Below are 21,737 nucleotides of genomic sequence, written 5' to 3'. Positions count from 1 at the left end.
CCAAAAACTACAGCTATAGTTAAGGAACCAAAATTGCCCCCACTTCCCTGTGACCAGACCTTCCTGCTGGCTGGCTCAAGGGCTTCAGAGACCCAGGCTGAAAGGCAGCTCAGGAGATCATGGAATCATGGAATGGTTTGGGCTAGAAGGGACAATAAAACTCACCTCATTCCACCCCTGCCATGGGCAGGGACACATTCCACTAGCCCAGGTTGCTCCAAGCCCTGTCCAAACTGGCTTTGGACACTTCCAGGGATGGGGCAGCCACAGCTTCTCTGGGCACCCTGTGCCAGGGCCTCCCCACCCTCCCAGGGAACAATTCCTTCCCAATATCCCATCTAACCCTGCCCTCTTGCAGTCAGAAGCCATTCCCTCTATCCTGTCACTCCATCCCTTGTCCAAGTCCCTCTCTAGCTCTCTGGGAGCCCCTTCAGGCACTGGAAGGGGCTCTAAAGTCTTACCCAAGGCTCCTTTTCTCCAGGCTGACCTGGATGGCTAAAAGCTCTCCTGAGTGCAAGGGGCTCTGCAGAGTCCAGTGTTGGCAGTAACATACCCGCTCTGAGCTTTGTTCAGAGTCAGGACTCCCACACAGGCCACGTCCTCTCACAGAGGTAGGACCACCTCTTTGGAGTATCACAGAACAGCTGCTTCCAGAAAGAGATTCCCTGTTGGAAATCGATGGTTTGATCTGAGGTGTTAAGCACAGCACTTGGCTGGGATAAAAGCCAACATAATTTCTGACTTCAGGGAAAGTAAATGAAATTACTCCAAAGAGAAGTTTACCTCGAAGCTCACACATTTTTCACATTTCTGAACTTGGATGTTATCCTTTTATCCTGGGTGACAAAACTCAGCCCAGGACACAAGCCAACATTCTGAGCAGATCAACAGGCCAGACAGCTGAAGCAAAGTCTTTCATGTCATGGGTCAGTCCTGGAAAAAGCTAGTGTTCTAGGATGGAAGGAAAAAATGATGGGTTTGAATCCCTGAAATATTTCTGAAGCAGCTGGAGCTAATGCACTCCAGTTACCACATGGATTGGAGGCTGCACTTCTGGGAAAGCTGTCAGAGGGAAGAAGTAGGGGGTGTGGGGGGGTAGATTCGAAGCAGCCTGCTTTGCTCTCCAAACTTAAACCTCAAGTCTCCTCTGGAGCCAAGACGTGGCACCTGGGGACATGGTTCAGTGATGGATTTGGCAGCGCTGGGGAAATGCTGGACTCAATGGTCTTGGGGGTCTTGACTCTGTGATTCTGCTCTGGTGTCCTGACTGAAAGTCAGGACCCTGAATCTGCTCTGCAATTCACTTCTCACCTCTGTCCCCAGTTTCAGCTCTTGCTGCCTCTCCTCCATCATTCATCTTATCTGACACTCCTCATCCTCTCACAGCTGATTTTGAGAACGCCCTGCTCAGTCTGCCAAGAAAACAACATCATTTTTGGTGCTGTCAAGACCTGCCAACCAGACCCACCACTAAAAGGGAAGCTACAGGCAGCTTATGGCTGCTGTGCTGGTCTGGGAACAGTGGGGAGGCAGGCTCAGCCTGCAGAACAACAACAACCACCCTTCTTCCCTTGGCTTTCTCCCTGCCTGTCTGTTCCCAAGAGCAGCCCTTCCTGCTCTCCTTAACTTTACATCTTCTGCAGAGGACAGGAAGCACCAACTGCACATCACTCAGAGGACCCATGAACAACTTTTCCCTGCTAATTCACCCCAGAAAGTCACCAACCCACTCACGATCTCTGAACAGAAGGCACTTACGGGTGCCGCTGAGGTTTCACCAATCCCTTTTTCCTTATAATGCCTCAAACTCTTCCCTTTTCAACATAGCATGCAAAGAACAACACAGATAGCCATTACAGTCCTGGGAGCCCCCTTCAGCTCTGACACTGCTACACACAGGTCTTCCAGCCTGGACTCTGCTGGAGACAGAACACTCACAAGAGTGTTCTCCAGAAATAAACGGGACTAAACATCCTCACCACAGGCATGAACAGCAGAAGCATCAGGCATTTAAGAGACAGTGATGTCTCAGCGACACCGGGAGCTCTCTTCAAACATGAACAGCCAGAGATTTCCTCTCTGTGGAAGTACCCAAGGCCAGGCTGGATGGGGCTTGGTGCAACCTGGTCTCATGGAAGGTGTCTGTGCCCATGGCAGGGGGTTAGAATGAGATGAGCTTTAAGGTCCCTCCCAACCTGAACTGTTCTAGGATTCTATGGTTTAAGAAGAGTCTCGTGCCCCCACCCCTTTCCTCATGGATCTTTTGGAAGTGGTGACTTTAGATACCTCACCAGCAGACCACCTTCCACTCCCCCCGCACCCACCTGTGTTCAGCTGCCATGACACAAACCAAAGGCGGAGTCACATGTTTTGTCTCTGAATTATGGCCCCATCCCAAGAACAGCCCCCAAATCCTTTGAAGCTAGCAGCAATCCAAAACTGCCTTTCCAGTCACTTGCAGCTGGTTATCCCTGACCGGATCCCAGAGAGGAAAGGGAATAGGGTCTGAACTCCCCACAGAAGACCATCCAGGACTTTTGGGCTGTGAACCTGCAGAGGAGGTCTGTGTCTCTCTAGGAGTGACCCCTCCCCAGCAGAGGCCCTGGACACACCTGCTTGGCGACTGGAGAAGGCAAAGACCATGATATCATCGAAGCTCCAGGTGTAGTCCTGGTGTGGGGGGTAGAACATCAGCTTGGTGGAGGCCTCCTTCCTCAGGTCAATAAGGAATGTGGAATGGATCATGGGGACAGCAAAACAGCCCATCCTCTTCCATTCCCGAATGAGGGGATACTCCAAGGTCCTCTTGTAATAGCCCTGAAACCACAAAGAGGGGGCTGTTGTTACAAGAGATCCCTGTTTCAAAGCTGTTCCTTAGCAAAAGCTCATGCCCTGACCTCTCCAGCAGAGGTTCACCAGGGCTCGACTCTCAGCTTCTTCAGTGTCTCCCATTTGGAAAGGGCTCAGTCAAGTATTTAGAAACAGTCTTCATTTCAAAAGTTAAAGATTGACCTTCTCCCTCCTTTTTAGGAGCTCTCCCTCCTTTTTAGGAGCTCTTGGAGATCCAAGCCTGTCCACTGCAAAATTCCCCTGCAATGGAGCTTCAAACATCAGACTGTTTTCTCCTGGTTCTTCAAAACCCTTTTTGCACTTAGACTCTCCAGCCTGATCCTGGAAGCTGCTGAGCATTCATGACATCCTCCACATTCAACAGGCACAAAGTCCATTTAGTATCTCAGAAAGTAGGACCTGCAAATTAATTCTATCCCTGACTTTTAAAAAAACCATTTGTTGACACTGCAGTGAAGGCAACATCTCAGTCTCCACCAGCTGTGTAAGAATCCCTGCTTCCTCCATCCTGGGGCAAGCAGGTTTGACACTCACTCCTGACTCTGCCTAGGGAGGCACTTCAGTCAGTTGCTGGATAATTCCCTGTACCCAGGAACTCTGCCAGTCTTCCAGCAGTCTGGGTGCAACACCCTGTGTGTGGCTCATGTGGAAATAAATACACTGAATTCCTTCAGGAAGAAAATCCTAGAACACCAAATTGACATCTGGATGGTTGAATCCAGAGCAGATTCTGGGCTTTACGGAAACAATGAGTCACTAAAAGAAGTTATAGCTCCATTAATGTTCTGTTTTCCATGAGCATTCAGGTACTGGCTGAGCAAATGCTGGCAGAACTGCTCTGCCCTGGGCTATGCAGGGCCATGGTGTGGCGCACGTGCCTGGTTATGGATCGGCCATCTCCCTCTGCCCTTCAGATACACTGTGACCATACTGCGAGGATGGGCTATCCCAGACAGCCATCCCAACTGCCACAGGAAGGAGCACGTGGGAAGAGATGTGACTGGCATTCCCACCAAAGGAAGCGTTAACATGCCCAGCCTTTAACAGACACCTGAGAATGCCTGCAGGTGAAGATGCTGGACACTCATCTTTCCTCCTCCAGTGGTTCACTCCATGTCCTTGGGGCTGTTCCCTGCTTGTGAATCATGTGTAGGCAAGGAGGGCTCCAACCCCCCCACGCTGCTGCCGTGCTGCATCTCCCAGGGTTTGCTGTGTGACAGATAAATGTCAGCCTGTCTGGAGCTGGGCTTGGCTCGCCGTGGCTCGGTGCCGGGGGGAGGCTGTGTTTCAGGGCATGCTCCAGCTGTTATTCCCTCCCTGAGTCCCCTGGGAGAGCAATGCTGAGCACATCAAGCCCTGGGACCGGTGCAGAAACAAAAGTAAAGGAAAAATAAAGGGAGAACTTTCCTGTTCACTTCAGCAGGATTTCTTTTTAACCAAATTTTGCAAGATGCATTTGCTGGTTTTCCTCTCTCCTTTCCTCGGCTAGTGCTGGTGATGGTGGAAACTTCCTACTGGAGAGGTAGGGCTGGGGCTGGTGCACATGGGCAGAGATGCCCTTCAGCCTGTGGAGCAGGGCTGATGTACCCCAGTGGAAAACCCAGCTGACTCACAACTTAGCCTTAAGAACTTAGAGCACAATCAGTACCTTTGCTATGAAGTTTATTTTTGAACAGAGTAAACAAACCCAAGTGAAACAAGTAAACACACCTCACCACACCCCTTTTCTTATCTCTGTATTTACTTCCCAAGAATTTGGAAAGTTCAGGACCCTTTCCTACTATTTTTTTTTATCCAATTACTTAGTCTGAACTGTGCAACTCCTTGCCAGAAGATGGTGTGGGTGCCAAAAAAATAGATTAAGACAGGGATTTCTGTAGAATAAAAAAAATCACTGCGAGGTTTGAAGACAAATATATTCCTCAAAAACCTGGAAGGGGATTGCCAGAGGATAGAAAAGTATTTTGGGGAAGTAATCCTTTTTTGCCCTATCCTTATACTATTCCCTGGATAACTGCAGATGAACCTGTGCTCTGACCCAATGCAGTTGTTATGTGGGTCAGAAGTAACATGAAAAGGTAACATTGAAAAGGTAACATGAAACTCTGATTTTTAGGCTCAGCACCAGTACCCATTACATGCCTACTTCAGCACACACAGTCCCTACAAGGCAAAGGATGTTGCCCCATTTCAAAAATCTTGTTCATAGATGAGAAAGATAACTTAGACACAATGGAGAGCTGTGGAAAGAAAAGCAAATTCCTCTTGGATTAGCATCACTATACAGAAAAACTGGTCTAAAAGGGGGTTTTAAGGCCATTATACAAACATGGAACCACCTTAAAAAAAATCTCATCTGTTTATCAGTAATTTTTGTGTGGTTAGTGGGATTGTATCATGTGTTAACACCACCTCAGAGCTACAGCAGCTTCTGGTCAAAAGAAAAAGACTACAGCAGCAGATGGGAAAGCCCACAGGAAGGATGGGAAGAACAGGAAGGATGCCTGCTGCTCCAGAGGCAGGGGCAGGAGCCCCTGGAGGACACACTCACACAGCTCCCCAGCACCCTCCACGAGGTCACCTGCCTGGGGAGTGATGCCACACCAGAAGTTGGAGTAGAGGGAGCGGGACTCAAGCATCGGTGCCACCAGTGTCTTGTTTTCTGCTATCAGCAGGTTCAGAGTCTGGGGGTTGGTCAGTAAGTTATCTGCATCAATAAACTACAGAGAGAAGGAAGAAGGAAAAAAATTTGTTAATAGATGAAACAGTACGATTCCCCTGACGCTTTCTTGGGAATGAGACAGCCAGAGGCACATGACCAGCCCTGGTGTGGCCACAGGCCCAAGGCAGTGCCTGTCCCCTGTGCTGCCACTGCTAGGGCACCTCTGGCCCCTCACAATGAGAAAAGACCTTGAGGGGCTGGAGCACATCCAGGGAAGGGAATGGAGCTGGGGAAGGGGCTAGAGCACCAGGAGCAGCTGAGGGAGCTGGAGGGCTCAGGAGGGACCTTGTGGCTCTGCACAACTCCCTGACAGGAGGGGGCAGCTGGGGGGCGTTGGGCTCTGCACCATGGGAAGTTTAGATTGAATATTAGATAAAATTTCTTCTAAAAGAGTGGCCAAGCACTGAAATAGGCTGTCCAGGGCAGGGGTGGAGTCACCATCCCTGGAAAGTGTTCAAAAAATGTGTGCATCTGGTACTTGGGAATGTGGCTTAATGGTGAACATGGCAGGTCAACAACTGGACTCAGAGATCTCAGGTATTTTCCAACCATAACAATTTTATGAATCCATGAGGTTGGCAAAAAAACACCCTAAAAGCAGTGAGCTGGTGGGTTTGACTCCATAGGGCACAGGGCTGCCACAGGGAAACCTGGGGGCAGCTGCCCCTGGGCACAGCAATGAGATGAGCAGAGAGCTTCCCTGACTGGACACAACCTCATACCAGCGCAGGCACCAGGGAGCTGCAAGGGAAAATAACATCACTGAAAATTCAGGATGAGTTCATTCTGTGAAGAGCATCAAGGACAACTCCTAAACTGCCCTCACACCTCACCTTGCTTGGAGGCCTTGGGAACAACCCCCCTCACAGTGACCAAGGCAGCATCTTCCCCCAACTGTTCTGCATAACTATTTCCTTTACATTTCACCATTTCACCCCAAACAGTAGGGTTTCAATCTGAGTACCTTGTAGGTACCTCCCACCACCAGGACTGTGTTCAATCCTGATGCCTGTGGAAAAAGCTTCAAGCTTACCCAAGGACTCACCTCCCTCACTGCAAAGTCGCTGGCTCACCAGACCAAGAAATGACCCACGACATCTCAATTTGTCTTTAGATGGAGAGAAAACTTTTTGACAGCCCCCAGTATCCAAGTAAGCACCTGGAAAGCTTTTGCCTGAGGCCAGCTAATAAATCAAACTTTGTATTTACCAGGATATAGTCTGACCACTTCTCCCGGGCAGCACGCAGGGCAGCCTGTCGCAGCTTCATCACATGAGTGAATCGGGAGCTTGGCCAATGTTTTGGCCCAATTTCTTCTGGGTAAGACCTAGACAAGAAAAAAGAAGTGACTGTAATCCATGTCTGGGCTTTATTACACCAGAAAAAAAGAAAAAAGAAAAGAAGAAAGAAAAAAGAAAAAAAAAGAAAAAAGAAAAAAGAAAAAAAAAGAAAAAAGAAAAAAGAAAAAAAAAGAAAAAAGAAAAAAGAAAAAAGAAAAAAGAAAAAAGAAAAAAAAAAAAAGAAAAAAGAAAAAAGAAAAAAGAAAAAAGAAAAAGAGAAAAGAGAAAAGAGAAAAGAGAAAAGAGAAAAGAGAAAAGAGAAAAGAGAAAAGAGAAAAGAGAAAAGAGAAAAGAGAAAAGAGAAAAGAGAAAAGAGAAAAGAGAAAAGAGAGAAAAAGAAAAAAGAGAAAAAGAAAAAAGAGAAAAAGAAAAAAGAGAAAAAGAAAAAAAAGAAAAAAGAAAAAAAGGAAAAAGGGAAAAAGAAAAAAATAGTTCCCTTGCTGCCTTCATTATGAAAGCAAAACAGCATTAGAGTCACCTCAGGTAACCCAGGAGAGGTTTTGAGGGAGAATAATTCCAAGTTCTGTGCTGGCATGAGCACAGAGGGCACCAGAGAACAAGCAGTGCCACAGTTTTCTGACGACCCAGCAAAGCAGCACCATCCAAACCAGGAGTTGCTGCGGCGGCAGAGAGGGGACCCCTCCAAACTGACCTGCAGCTCACTGACCCCACCCGACCTCAGGTACAAACTCATCTGCCCTCTGCTAGGCTGCAAATCCAGCTCCCCTCGGCCCAGCAGAACCAGTAGAGCTGGGATGTGAAGATGAAGACAGCCGGGACTCCCCTGGGCTCTGGGCATTATTAGGAACTGTTAACACATCCCGGGAACAGCTCCTAAATCTCCCAACACCTGGCCCCACAGGCCCCAGCACGACAGCAAAGTCATGTGCATGGCTCTGCCTTCAGGATCAGCCCCAAAAGCAAAGGTTTTTTAACAAAGATGGAAGAGAACTCATGAGCAGATCCCAATGAGGAATAAAAATCCAGGAGTCTGAAACAGTGCCAGCATAAGTCAGGGAAGGAACTAAGAATTTCAAAAGCTTTTTGCAGACCTTAAAAAGCACCAAGTTTGGGAGGATGAAGAAAACTCAATTCAAATGAAAGGATTAAAAATGTCAATAAAACCTGCATTCCCTGGGGGTTTGTACCACAAACTCCCCATCACTGCAGCGAGGAACTCGAATATAAAAGCAAGCCTAAAGGAAAGGGAAACTGATGTAATTTTCCTTGATGGAAGAAACTGAAAACAGAACAAACCCAGGAACAGCTGATCCTAAAAATAAATAAAAATTAAAGTAATAAAAATCCAACACACCATATTTCAAAGCAATGGTCCTGCAAGTCATGCAAAGGCATAACATGTGGAATTAAATCTAGTTCTCTGGCTCAGCACTTACTGAATACTTGATGTCTCAGAGCTTTCATAGATGCTATGGAATGGGCTATAATTTCTATGCTTCCTTGCAAATAAAGAATGATAGTTTTAATTCCCTGTAGCTCTTGATGTAATTTGTTTACCATGCAAAGAGAGCAGCTACAGATGCTAAATAACTGAATGGAAAATACTTTCTTCCACAAAATTCTGCATGAGGTGCTTCATTGAAGTCAGAGACCTTTCTACAGAGACCTTATCTTACCTTTTTCCAGAAGAACACAGTTTTAATGGGACAGATCCCAGAAAGCAAATAAACCACATTTTAAAGCTTGGACATTTAGTACAACTCCCAGTTTGGAAAGTGAAAACCTCGGGAATTCAGGCTGTGCAACCAAGAGCCCCTCCCAAGTACTCACAGGGGTTCCTCCATGGGCCTCCACTCCACATCGTGGTACAGGTGCTGCACATTCTTCAGCCACTCCCTGAGGATTGCTGTGGTGTTGTCAATGTTGTGGTCAGTGGCTGCCCTGGCAAAGCAAGAGCAAAGGGAGCATGTTAGCACTAGGTTTGTGCCTTTGCTTTACCATGGAGTGCTCTGTCCAGTCCAGCCACCGGAAAAGACGACATGCAGTCGGGGTTTAACCCCAGCTGGCAACTGAGTACCACCACTGTGGGATGGGGAGGGGAACAAAGCCTGTGGGTTGAGAGAAGAACCATTGAAAAACTGAAACAAGTAACTGAAATGTGCTGTTAGTGGAGGGAAGGGACACAGTGCTCTCTGAAGAATGGTTTTTTCCCTCAGGGTTAAGCTGAACAGACTGGAACAGGAGGCACAGATTCACATCCCTGACAGCAATCCCATGGAAATGCTCCCACAGGGGCCACACGCTGCTCTCTGCCTGGGAAGCTCAAGCCTTCAGTTCACAGGACAAGTGAGCCAAGTCCCATCCCAGCTGCTCCTCCCCAGCTGCCTTCCCTGGGACCAGGGCTTTGCATACCCAGCATGGGGCTGTGGCAGATCCCACGACAAACTCCTGTCACTGAAAGGGCTGCTCATTTTTCCTACCTGGAATGGGCAGGAAAGCACAGTCCCATGGCAGAACACAGCTCAGCAAGCTCCACTGGGAATTTATAATCCCTTCATATTCCTCTGGGAGTATAAATAGTCCCACAAGGTCCGGTGCAGACAGTAAAGACAGTGTGAAACACATCACTGAGGGGAGGTTGCTGGAAGCCCCCCTCAACTGCTGTACATTTCTTGTTTCATCCTCCAGCTCGAGAGACCCAAAGGCACTTCCCAGACAATCCTCCATCTTACTTAAAGCCAGAGCTCCCTGTAGCCAGGGGAGGACATGCAGGAAGGAGCCACATCTCAAACCCTACAGCTACTCCAAAACTATTTCAGGAAAATACCTCCACTCCAAGTCACCGTATGACCCTACAGATGAAAACCAGGGCTCTTTTCAGCTTGTGCAACAGGAACATACCATTCCCATGCAGTCTAGCCCGCTTTAAATTAAAAAAGAACCAAGAACTTGGATTTTCAGTTTATTTATAATCAGAACACCACAATCACTTAAGGCCAGGAGGCTTATTTGTTGAATATTTATTCCTGTCTGTTGAAACAATAAATAGTGAAAGTTCAGCAAGTGAAGAGAGGCTGGTTCCTGTGTCATTAACTTCTCTCCTGTGACAGAGCAAGGATGGGCTAAGTCATGGCTTCAGGGTTTGCTTTCGACCAAGACTGTGGCTCATGCTGCACTGCAGATGTAGTTTGCAACAATGTTCAAACTGGACTAAAACAGTCAAAGCGTTGACTTGGTGTAAGTCCAACTTGCTCCATGTGTTTTATGGATGAAGCTCATTCCCTGGAGCCCATTTTCACGCACTTCCTTGGGCTCCCACAGCCACCAAGGCATTTCACGTCTCACTCTGCCTTCCTCCCATGATCCCGCTGCACAGTCAATGAACAACAGCTCCACAATTCCTAAAATACCAGAGAACTGGGAAAACGGCTTCATGTTCATGGTCATCACTGGAGCTGTAGTGGCACCAAGAAGGTGGTACTGGGGCCACACTGCAATTGGGCATCACACAAATGAGGCCAAGACGACCGCGGCCACCCGGGGAATGCCAAAGGTCAACCCACAACATCCTCTTTTCCAGGTACTGACCAGCCTTAAGGACCATGGAGACCCTTAAAGTAAGCACACAGCTCCCACAGAGTCAGGTCCACGTGCCTCTTTCCTTCAGCAAGCCTTATCCCATTCTTTCTAACCTCACATAATATCAGTGGGGACATATGAAGGGCTACAGTCTGGGCAGGGAAAGGGGAAACTTCAGCTGCATACATGTCAAATTAATCTCAGTTTTATGTTGGCTGCTCCCATCTCAGCCAGGAGATCCTTCTCCATTCAACTTTGTGCACACACAAGGCCAAAATGTTTTAGATGGGGAGCTGTTTGCAGGGATGTGCAGCAGAAACCAAGAGCTCCCAAATGAAACACGAATTTTCTGGACAACGTGGAAATGTAAAGTCATTCAACCTCAGAGAAAAGGATTACCATGATGGAAAGCTGTTTCCTCAATTGCTCAGAATTGCTTCATTAAGCCCAAATCTCTGACTAGCAGAAGAAACCCTGAAGTTGAATGACAGCGATTGGGAGAGTTAGAGCAAGACCTCTGCCTCCCCAAGCACAACAAGGGTGTTGAAGGATGCTCCTCCTTATCACACCTGGAGTACTCCATCCTGGTAGGGCAGCAGACCCTTGAAAAAATTCACCCTGGAAGACACAACCAGCCAACATCCTCCAGCCAGAAGTGAGACGCGCAAATGGGAGCTGAAGGGATCTCTAGATCTACCTACAAGGAATCTGCTGGAAGAAAATGGCATTTTCCAACCCAAACCATTCCATGATTCTATGACTTCACTGCCCAGGCTGTCATGGTGATACAAGGAAGGTAAATTCACATCCCAGCAGACCTCTTGAAGACATGGATGAGCCAAGGCTCTGGCACAAAGGAGGGACAGCTGTCTCCAGGACTGTCCACCCAGCAGCATTTCTAAGCCCAAAAGTCCTCAAAGGCAATAAAATTTGTTCCATCCTGGATGAAACATGCCCTATGACTAGCAGTTTGGCAAACCTTTGTTTTTCCAGCTTTGAGCTCAAAAAACCCAACCAAAAAACACCCCAAAGCAAACCAAACAACCTCCCCCGCAAAACCCAAACAACCAAGCCATTACAAAAGCAATTATCATTATTAGTACCAGAATAATTAATTTAAGATCAAACAGTATCAGCACTGACTCCTACTGTAGTATGTGAACCAATCCACCTTCCCTCCAGAAAAAAATAGCAGCTCTGGTGTTTGTAATAGCACTGTGTGGAAAAACAGGCCCATACTTTATTTTTCCTCTATTTTTTTTTTTTCTGAAATGACAACCCCTGCACAAGAAAAACAAGCTAATTAAAATGTGAGCAGGACTTCTCGCTGGGAGCAAGAGCTCCTCAAGCCCTGAGAGGCACATCAGGACACTCCACATTATAAACACTTCTTCTGTAGCACTCTAGCACTTCAAGAAGCCAAGTACACAGCTAAGACTTCAGTTTGGTGGTAAGAACACAGCCACAAGAGATGCTATCACCTCTGCCCACTTGCCTGTCCTGGAAAAGTGTTTTTACTAAATCCTCTTATCCTTACTGGTGCATGATCTGCACTTGACAGGACGAAGAGAGTGGATCACTGCAACCCAACTCCACTCAGCTCACCAGGAGCATGGCTTGGCCACATGGCTCTTAGACTAAGGCAGTGCCTGGATTTTTGGGTGTATTTTCTGAAAGCAGGCTGGTGAGCACAGCACCATTATGTGTGAGAGGCTATCAGCAATATTGTTGACCAGGCATTAGGTTCAAATCCTGGTTTTTGAGTGAATCAGCAACACCATTTTCAAGAGTTGATTAAAAACATCTAGAATTTAAAGAAAAAAGGTCCACTACAAGATTTATAACCTAAAGCCTGTGCAACAGAACAAGGAAAAAAATGGAGGAAAAAATTCTAATTCCTCCCACTCTTTTCAGAAAAAGTTTAATAAACAGACCAGAACATGACTCCAGATGGACACCTCTATTCCAGTAACATGGCAGCTTTTTCCCCTCAGATTTAAACCCATTTCCAATAAACAGAAGTTAAATTTTTGAAAAGTTGGAGTGAGAACACAATGTTCATGTTCATATAGGGGCTTCTGTCGACATATTCACTTCAGTATTTACTGTGGCTCTGACCAGGAGTCATACCATGGACACAAGCCCTCATTGTTCACGCTCAGCGAAATACCCCCTCCCAAAAAAACTCATGGATAGTGCACAGTGGAAAATCCAAGCACGACACTAAGCACCTCCTGTTTAAATTAAGTAATGTGAGTAGCAGTATATGAGGAAAATGGCTCCTTTTACAAACTGCTCATATTTTTAGCTTGATAATGTCTCCTCAAAATTATGTTTGCAAGGAGGAGTTAATTTAGGCTTTGGTGGTTGTTCTCCTCTTTTTCTCCCCAAAAAGGGAATCAAAAATAACAATCCCCCTTTTTCACGTCTTCACACTCTGGCCCGTTCTCCCAAGCTATTTAGTTTATTTACCTCATGCACTGGGTCAGAGGAGAAAATTTTCACCTTCACCATCTGTATAGGAAAAATACTAGAGGACAAAATGCACCCTGTGCACCGCTGGCTTGTCAGAGTAGGGGTCATGCTGTGACACAACCTGAGGCAAACTCCACAGCCAGGGCCCTGCAGTAATTTTCTACTGAATTTAACATTTACCACCTTTTCCCTTTGGCAAACAAGGTGGGAGGGACGGCTTCGAACAGGGGTCCGTGCTTCACCTTCAAGCAGGGCAGAGCTGAGTCAGGACTGGAGGCAGCCAGCTTTCAAAACCAAAAGCAGTAAGGAGGCTCCTTTCCCTTTCTGTCAGTGTTTTGAACACTGCTGGGCTTGAGGAGGGTATTGGGTTCACCCATTATGGCTGTGAGGGCCAAACCTGGACACCCAGGTTCGAGTGGGTCCTTCCTGTCACTCCACTGAGAACATGCAAAGGATGACAGTGGTCAGGATTCTCCTGATGCCAGGGTTGCATTGAAAGTGGTTCACAGGAAGAGGACGTACATGGCTTTCCAGGGCTCCTGATGCTTCCACACACTGCAGAACTAAGTTGTGAACGCAACCAAGTCCCAGGAAACCCCAGAGATATCCATTTTAACTGTCTCCCTTGGTTCCTCTCTGCCTGCAGGGATTCAGTTCACCCACAAGGCTTGTTATAGGATGTGGTCCAATACTGAGTTCAATTGAAGCAAGAGCCATAGGTTGGCCACGTGCCCATAACCCACAGGGTCTCCTCCAAAGCAAAGCCCAAAGTCAATGGAAAGCCTGTTAGTAGATCATCCCTAACAACTGTAACACAGAAACTGGTGACAAAAGCACCAGTACCTCCTCTTGGCCATTTTCCACAAAGCTGGGAAGCAGTAAAACATTCAGAGAGAGGTTACAGCTCAAACCAAAGTGATGGAGGAAGCACATTTCTGTGTGCTCTGTTCCAGAACTTGTGCTAACAGAGGTGCTCAAATATTCAAGGACAAAGCTCAGCCCTCAGAGCAGGACTCAGCATCTTCCTGAGCACCTTCTGAGCTGAGCCAGCAGCAACAGGCACTGCACAGGGGGTTCCCCCAGTGCTCTGGGCAGGCTCCAAGGATTTCAGGCCCCAGAGCATTGGAAAATCCACACCATTTCATCTAGCCCCAGCCACTATTAATAATTTACTCTAGCAGTCCCGTGTTTCTTACCACAGCACTTATGACACACAATGAACAGGGCACAGGATAGGAGTTTTAACCTCCGAATTGTTTAGATCCTGCATAAAAGCCTTTGGCTTTCAGTCCCTTGAGGCAGCCCCAAGAGCTCCTGGTCTGAGCAGAGCTGAGCTCCTGTCACCCAGGCTGCTCATGCTGGGTGTAAGATCAGCCCAGCCAAAAATAACTGAAAAAGCAGAGTCCAGCCACGGAGCCCCAATGAGTCAAACATAAATTCGGATTTGGATTTCTCAAAACAAACGGTAAATAAAGTAACAGACGAGTCATTTCTCCCTGCTCTTTTTGTCTGAAAGCTGCCAGGCTTAGAAAACCAAGTCAAAATACAACCCCCCCCAAAGTGGCAGTTTCCACTGTGAGCCAGGGATGAATTACCTTGACTAGAAAACAGTGCAGCTAGAAGAGACTGGAAGAGAAGGGATGGATCCTAAAGAGGAAGGAAAAAAACTCAAAACAAGACAGAAGCAAAACACTTCTGAAGCACAGTAAGAGGGATTTAATTTCAGCTGTGAAAATGTCTGTTTTTACCACAGATCAAGACCCTGAAAGTGTCCAAGGCCGGGCTGGATGGGGCTTGGAGCAACCTGGGCTAGTGGAAGGTGTCCTGCCCATGGAAGCGGGTAGAACAAGATGAGCTTTAAGGTCCCTTCCAACCCAAACCATTTGATAGTCTATTGCATGATTTTAAATGGAGTTACTGTCAACTACTCCGTGTTCTCCTGTTCAGGATCTTCCCAAAAAGCAACAAACCAAGCAAGGCTCCCTGTATCTTTCCAAACACTCCCTCACCAACAGGCAGATATGGCTCTTGCTCATCCAGCAGAGACAAGACTCAGGTAATACATGATTTTCTTTTTCTGGTCTGCCAGCCCTACCTCACATCTGTGAATTTGAGACTCAGTATCTCGAATCTCCCAGGTACCAGTGGGATCAGGGATAACATGCCATGAGACAGCTCCCAATAATGCAGTCCAGAGACTCTGGACAGATCCAAACCGTCTAAATCACTTATTTTGGCACAGTTATGCTTGCACACTTCATTAACAGGGCCTGAACATTCAGCCCCACTTCAAAGAACTGTTTAAGCATTTAAATAAGTTGCCAAAATTCTAATGTATGTATAAGACTTTTTGGCTTCATAGGGACTTTGCATTTATCTAGGGTTTCCTTAATTAAGGACAGATTTTTGGAAGTACCTTCTTTTGTTTTTTATTTTAACTTGGTCCCCAAGCCACCTGGGCCCAGATGCGTGTCAGGGAGCTGCGTGGGAGCTTGAACCAGCAACATAAGCAGCGCTGCTCCCTGGGCTGGGCAGCTGTACAAGAACAGGACCTCACAGCACAGGAATGCAGCACACAGGGCTCCCCTCTAACTCTTTCCCCGTGCCCTTCAGCAGCTGTGGATAATGGATTTTGCTGGCAGCAGCACTGATTTTAAAACCTTCAGTGGTCTTCCAAGTCCAAGTGAATGACTCACAGATGTATGTAAGTGTGTACATACTTCTGTACACACCAGGATCTTTGCTCTTTCCATGCTACCTCAAGAAATACCTCACTTTCTTGTCCCTCACTCCCCATGACAAATCACGGAATCCCAGAATGATTTGGTTGGAACAGACCTTAAAGCCCATCCCATCCCCTGCCATAGGCAGGGACACCTTCCATGATCCCAAGTTGCTCAAGCCCTGTCCAGCCTGGCCTTGGACACTTCCAGGGATGAGGCAGCCACAGCTTCTCTGGGTAACCTGTGCCAGGGCCTCCCCACGCTCATTGTAAAAAAATTCTTCCTTATAGCTAATCTAAATCAACCCTTATGGCTCCCTCATGCTAAAAGTCAAAAATTCCTGTGTAACAGCTTCCCTGGCATCCATGCAATAGGAATTCTCCCACAGTGCAAAGGAGGTTCCTGCTGCTTCAATCCCAAGTCCTCTCTCTGTCTTGTTTTAGTTCCCCCCCTTCTCACCCTGCTGCAAAGCTTTAAAAGAAACTAAAAACCAGCTGCATCTTGTGAGTATTTCCAAGCAGATTTGGCTTCAAGGGAACAAGTCCCCTAAGGGAAGCCCAGGAAATCCCATATATGCAGGATCAGGGTGGTGACTGGCATCTGAAATCAATTGTTCAAAGGAGGAATTAATTGCAACAGTTGAGTAATTTCTGAAAGGATAGCTTGTTCCCAGCAGCTAACTCAGACACCAGCTGATGCAGCTGCTTGAGATTAATGCAAGTGTGTAAGCCACTGGGCAGGAACACTGAGATTTAGAAATATTCTTGGCGCTGCTAACAAAAAAAATGGATGGGTTTCACATTTAGGTGCTCAGTACCACTGATTTTTCCACAGTCACACTGATATATGGGCCTGTACCACATTGCCAAGGGTCCCCCAAAACAGAAACACCTGAAAAGCTCTGGGTCTCTGCACCAAGCCTGCAGACAGAGCAGTGCAAAGGTACCAAAGCCTGCCTCACCCCTGGTGGGAACACACACCATGGACCACCAGACACCCAGCAGGGAGGGAAACACAGACCCAAGTCCTTTAGTAGCTTACTTTTTAAATTTATGGGCTTCTTTTTTCCCCCCGGAAAAAGTCAGAAGCTTGTCCTACAAGTACCAGTAAGCACCCAGTGCCTGACTCCCTGTCCCACACCAGCCAACAAGAGCTTTCACCAGCTCTACACAGAATCATAGAATCACAGAACCATTGAATTGCTTGGGTTGGAAGAGACTTTGAACTCATCCCATCCTCCCCTCCCGCCATGGGAAGGGACACCTTCCATTAGTCCAGGTTGCTCTAAGCCCTGTCCAGAGATGAACAGGATTAGCTGAACATAACCAAGTTATGTGGGTGAGGCTGGTATGTTCCATTCTTCCCAACTGTTTAAGAATGCACCCTTCCAGGTAAGACATTTTTAAGAACTCTTGACTAAAAATATGAAATATGATTTCATTACAAATCAGTTTTCATTCTAAACATCCTACAACACTTGAAGTAATTTCAATACACAGAGAAACACATTCTTGCTGGAATACTGTATAATTAAATGACTACAAACAAGTCATTTTTCATCTCTTGTCCAGTGCTGGCTGACAGAAACAATGTAAGAAATTAGGGAACGAAAACGGAATTATTTTAATTCACGTCATTAATTTGGAGTTCAAGCGGCAATGAGAAACACACCAAGCTAATTCTGGAGCAAAGGACAACTTCTTTTACCAACTGAGAATCTGCTCTGTGATGTGGAAACTGGCAGGATGTTTCGTGTGGCACTGGAGAGCTTTACACAGTAACTGACCCTTTCACGTGAAAACTTTGCTGATAGGCAACAATAAAGCCATTCTTCATAAAGGTTTTCAGCCAGCTTTTCTTTGAGGCCATCACAAACCTAAAATAACAGAATAACAGAACAAGAGGAAGAGCTCAATGAGTGACAACAACAGTGTTCTCTGAGATGAACTCCAAATTTAGCATTTGTAGAAAAGGTCCAAAAGCATTTGGAGTAGGGAAATGTAAGAACAGGTCATAAACTGCTCTTCCTACAAACAAAGTGGCAAAGGATAATTGGCTATCCAGAAGGATTTTGCCTCTGGAGAGGGAAAACCAGCTATGTTTAGAAGGGCAGGAAATGCTCAAAGTTAAATAGTTAATGAAGACCAACAGTATTCCATATTTTCACATCAGAGTCCCTTGAACTTTCAAACTTTATCCACAGCTTGATGCAAAGGTCACCAAAACACAGATTTCTTTCCCCTGCAGTGCCCTTCAAAACACAGCTCACCAGCCTCCTGAGGGCTGAGGGAAGCCCTGCACTCTGTTCAGTAATTTACAGTTTTTGTTAGAAGGCTTTCAACAACACCTTTGCAGACCCTGCAACAGGACTGCCACCCCAACAGGTCTGTTTGAGGTCAGCTCTGCACTCAGGGCTGATCTCCATCCACACCCTGTGCCTCTCCAGTGGACCAGGAATTCCTTTGTTGTTGCTGCAGGCTGAATAGGACTGTCAACAGGACAAGAGCAGCAAGCCCTCCACAGCTGTCTCCGGCAGGCTGCTACCTGCCTCCATACTCAGGTGCACAGAGATATCCTGAAGAAAACCTCAACAGTAAAGCATTCGGTGTATGTGTGACAATTCCTGAAAAAATGTGGCACAAAAGCTGGGAGACACCTTCCAGCTCAGCAGGGCTGGATGTGTGCATCCAGGGAAACGCTCACTAAATAACATTGAAAAATTGGAATAGCATTGAATAGCACTAAATTGCATTGAAAAATGCCACCTTCGCAGGCTTTGCAGTTACATTGCAGGGGTCCATGCTAGACCTGCAGAGCTGACTGTGGCACCTCGTGCTTTTCTGTGCCCATCTCCAAGAAGGCTCCTTTGACCAACACACAGAATATGCTGAGTTGGAAGGGACCCACAGGGACCATCCAGTCCAGCCCCTGGCCCTGCACAGACATCCCAACAATCCCACCCTGTGCATTCCTGGGAGCGGTGTCCAAATGCTCCTGGAGCTCTGGCAGCCTTGGGGCCATGCCCATTCCCTGGAGAGCCTGGTCAGTGCCCCAGCACCCTCTGGGGGAAGAACCTTTCCCTGATCTCCAGCTTGACCCTCCCCTGACACAGCTCCAGCCATTTCCTCAGCTCCTGTCACTGGTCACAGAGAGTGAAGAGACCAGTACTTGCTTCTCCCCTGCCCCTTGTGAGCTATACAGTCAGAGAAGGCTGAGGCCCACATGTGCCCCACTGACACATGTCCATTCCACCAGAGTAATGATTGGCCCATGCCCACAAAGGCCTGGAAAAAGGGAGTTAGAGGCAGGAAGAAAGTCTGGACTCAAGACATTGTCCCAAGCTTGGGGCTGCCCTAGTGCAGCAGCCTCACCACAGAATCACCCAGTACAATACCAGCAATGCATCCCAGGAGCATCCCAGCAAGTCCCAGCAGGCTGGGACAGTTCCTTAGCACTCCTGGGATGATGATCCCAGTGGGAAGTGTTATATTCCTGATGCACCACCCTATGGAAAAGTCTAAATGCAAGAGACAGCAAGAACAAATTGGAGGACATTTGGCTGAAGGACTCCTGGTCTGGTAAGCTGTCCCCCAAGAGAGCAGTGGGGACCAGCCCTGGGCTCCCCCATCTGCTGGCAGTACACACACAGGGTGTCTGCCCACATCTTCCCTGCTCCAGCACTGGAGCTGCTCACAGAAATGAGCTTGGCTGAGCCCACACTACAAACAATCCCCCAGCTAATTTGCACTCAGAAATATGACTCTGCACTTCTCCATGAAAGGGCTCACTGTCTGGGCATGGAGAGGGCTGCAGCAGCAGCATGTGCCAGATGAATGGATTGTTACAGACACACGGAGAAATACCAGTGTCGCTGTCAACGCGCACAGGGTTGTTGTCAAACCAACAGCTCTTTCTGCCATGCTCTCACAGAGGTAGCTGTGCCAAGTTTAAAGATTTGGACCCCGAGAGAGAGTTCCAGGCTTGCCTTGCACAGGCAAAAGCAGTTACAACAATTTAATTAAGTTTTTCCCCAACTGCTTATGCAGTGAAACTTTCCACCCCAAGGACCTGCAATGCCCCCACCAGGAGCGGATGATACAGAACACAGACCAACCTAAGCCCAGTCAGGAAGGGCAATTCCATCCCTGCCCCTAGAGCTGATTACCCTCAGGGTGTATTGTACCAGGTACCACTTACCAATGAGAAGCTGTGGCTGGCCCTGGATCCCTGGAAGTGTCCAAGGCCAGGCTGGACGAGGCTTGGAGCAACCTGAGACAGTGGAAGGTGTCCTTGCCCATGGCAGGGTGTAGGACTGGATGGGCTTTAAGGTCTGTTTAAACCCAAACCTTTCTGTGATTCTGTGATTACAGAAGCAGACAAAGTCAACGAGACTTTTTCCAAAGTAATTCAACTTCAGGATAGCTTGAGAACAGTAGTTTTCAAACTGTGATCAGCAGATGTCTGTGAACTATTTCTAGTTTGCTTGTGAAAGGTAATAAAAAAATCTATCATACCCTGTCAATGTTTGCGATGCAGCACAGGAAAAACATGTTTGGTTTACGCTCAGCCAATGGAATACCATTCCCCTTTCACTGCTGCTGGAAGAGTCAGAGCCAACACCCTCCCCAGGATCAACACCACCTGCTAAAACCTCAGTGTGATCCCCAGCACTGTCTCAGCAGGCAGCACAATGAGCTGTCTGTGCACCCAGAAACTCATGGAGCTTTAGACACTAAGAATAACTTCAGTTTATTCTTACACAGCAAGATAACAGGGCCAAGGCTGGCACAGGCACATCATAAACACTCCTGCTCTCCTCGGCAGGCTGTGAATTACTGGCTGCTTGCAGGAAAACCGGGCAACTTTAAGGATGATAAAATCCCAGGTGTTTATAACATGTAGTACAGACACAGAGGAATAGAAACAGAAGTAAATTTCTTGACTGCTTCTTCTACAGCCTCTGTACAAGCAAGTCAGTTACCTTTGAGATTAAAAACGTTAGCACAGAATCTGCTTTCAAAATACAGTCAGGAGGTACAGCAAGAAAAGTCAACCAAGGATCTGTAACAAATTCCTCTTGAGGAGGAGAGCTGCCATGTTTTACATCTTGTATATCACAAGGGACCCAGGCACTGCCCCAGACCACAGCAAGCCTGCAGGCGGGCTGGCCTTCCTCCTGCTGCTGGAGCACGTCCTCTTCTGAGCTCCAGGGCTGTCCCAAGGGGCAGCCAACCCAACTACTGTACAGGGGCTTTCTAACATGAACCCCTGGACTGGTCATGGTTGGACTATTAGGAAAAAGTTCACTGAGAGGGGTGTCACTGGAACAGGCTCCCCAGGGAAGTCATGTCACCAACCCTGTCTGAGTTCAAGGAGATTCTCAGTGAAGCTCTCTGACACACAGTTTAGTTTTAGGCAGCACTGTGAAGAGCAGGGAGTGGGACTCCATGACCCTTATGGGTCCCTCCAACTCAAGGTGTTCTTTAATTCTATTCTGTAATTGTATTTCTGCAGGGATCAATCAAGTCTGCAGGGAAGGGAAAGGTTATCCTCACTTTTACAGCCAGACCACTGCATCCATTAAGTCTTTTCCAACCTTAATGATTCTATGATTCAAGGTTTTGCCTAGAGCACAGCATGAGATGAGGCAAGGAGTGGGACTGATCTGTCCACAGCCAGCCTGGCCCCTCACCATGTAGCCCAGCAGTCCTGGGCACCCCAGCCAGCCTCTGGGCCAAGAGCAAGGAAACAAGAACATGCTGGTAGAAACCAGGAAAAATCCTGGTCCAAGAGCTCCAGGTGAATGCTGGGGACAGCACAGCTCCACAGCTCAGACACGGATCCTAACCTCCAATGCAGGCTCCAGGTGCCATCTCACAGGCAAGTCACATCACAGCCAATAAGAGATTTGCATTACTGATCCCACTGAACACTGCCACCTGCTGAGGCATGTTCTTAAGTCACTCAGGCGTGTGGCTGATGGGAAGCCAGAGAATCCTAAATGGCCTGGGTTGGAAGGGATCTTAAAGCCCAGTCACTGCCACCCCTTGCCATGGGCAGGGACACCTTCCACTAGACCAGGTTGCT

The 21,737-nt window shown here is 47.4% G+C and overlaps 1 protein-coding gene across 4 annotated transcripts in view; it reads right to left on the bottom strand.

The window, feature by feature from the left end:
• The window catches only part of COLGALT2 (collagen beta(1-O)galactosyltransferase 2), a 50,504-nt gene that overhangs the window by 11,841 nt on the left and 16,926 nt on the right, over positions 1-21,737 (bottom strand). For all 4 annotated transcript variants that reach the window (XM_069022653.1, XM_069022656.1, XM_069022655.1 and 1 more), the window contains 4 exons: positions 8,704-8,814; positions 6,782-6,899; positions 5,436-5,570; positions 2,613-2,817 (listed from right to left, as the gene is read on the bottom strand). In XM_069022653.1, the coding sequence (XP_068878754.1) occupies positions 2,613-2,817; positions 5,436-5,570; positions 6,782-6,899; positions 8,704-8,814 (569 nt within the window). The remainder of the gene's footprint in view (positions 1-2,612; positions 2,818-5,435; positions 5,571-6,781; positions 6,900-8,703; positions 8,815-21,737) is intronic.

The sequence above is a fragment of the Aphelocoma coerulescens genome, chromosome 8 (genome assembly GCF_041296385.1).
Source record: "Aphelocoma coerulescens isolate FSJ_1873_10779 chromosome 8, UR_Acoe_1.0, whole genome shotgun sequence".
In the NCBI taxonomy this organism is placed as follows: Eukaryota; Metazoa; Chordata; class Aves; order Passeriformes; family Corvidae; genus Aphelocoma; species Aphelocoma coerulescens.
The sequence above is the reverse complement of the archived record's forward strand: the minus strand, read 5'-3'. Positions and strand labels throughout refer to the sequence as shown.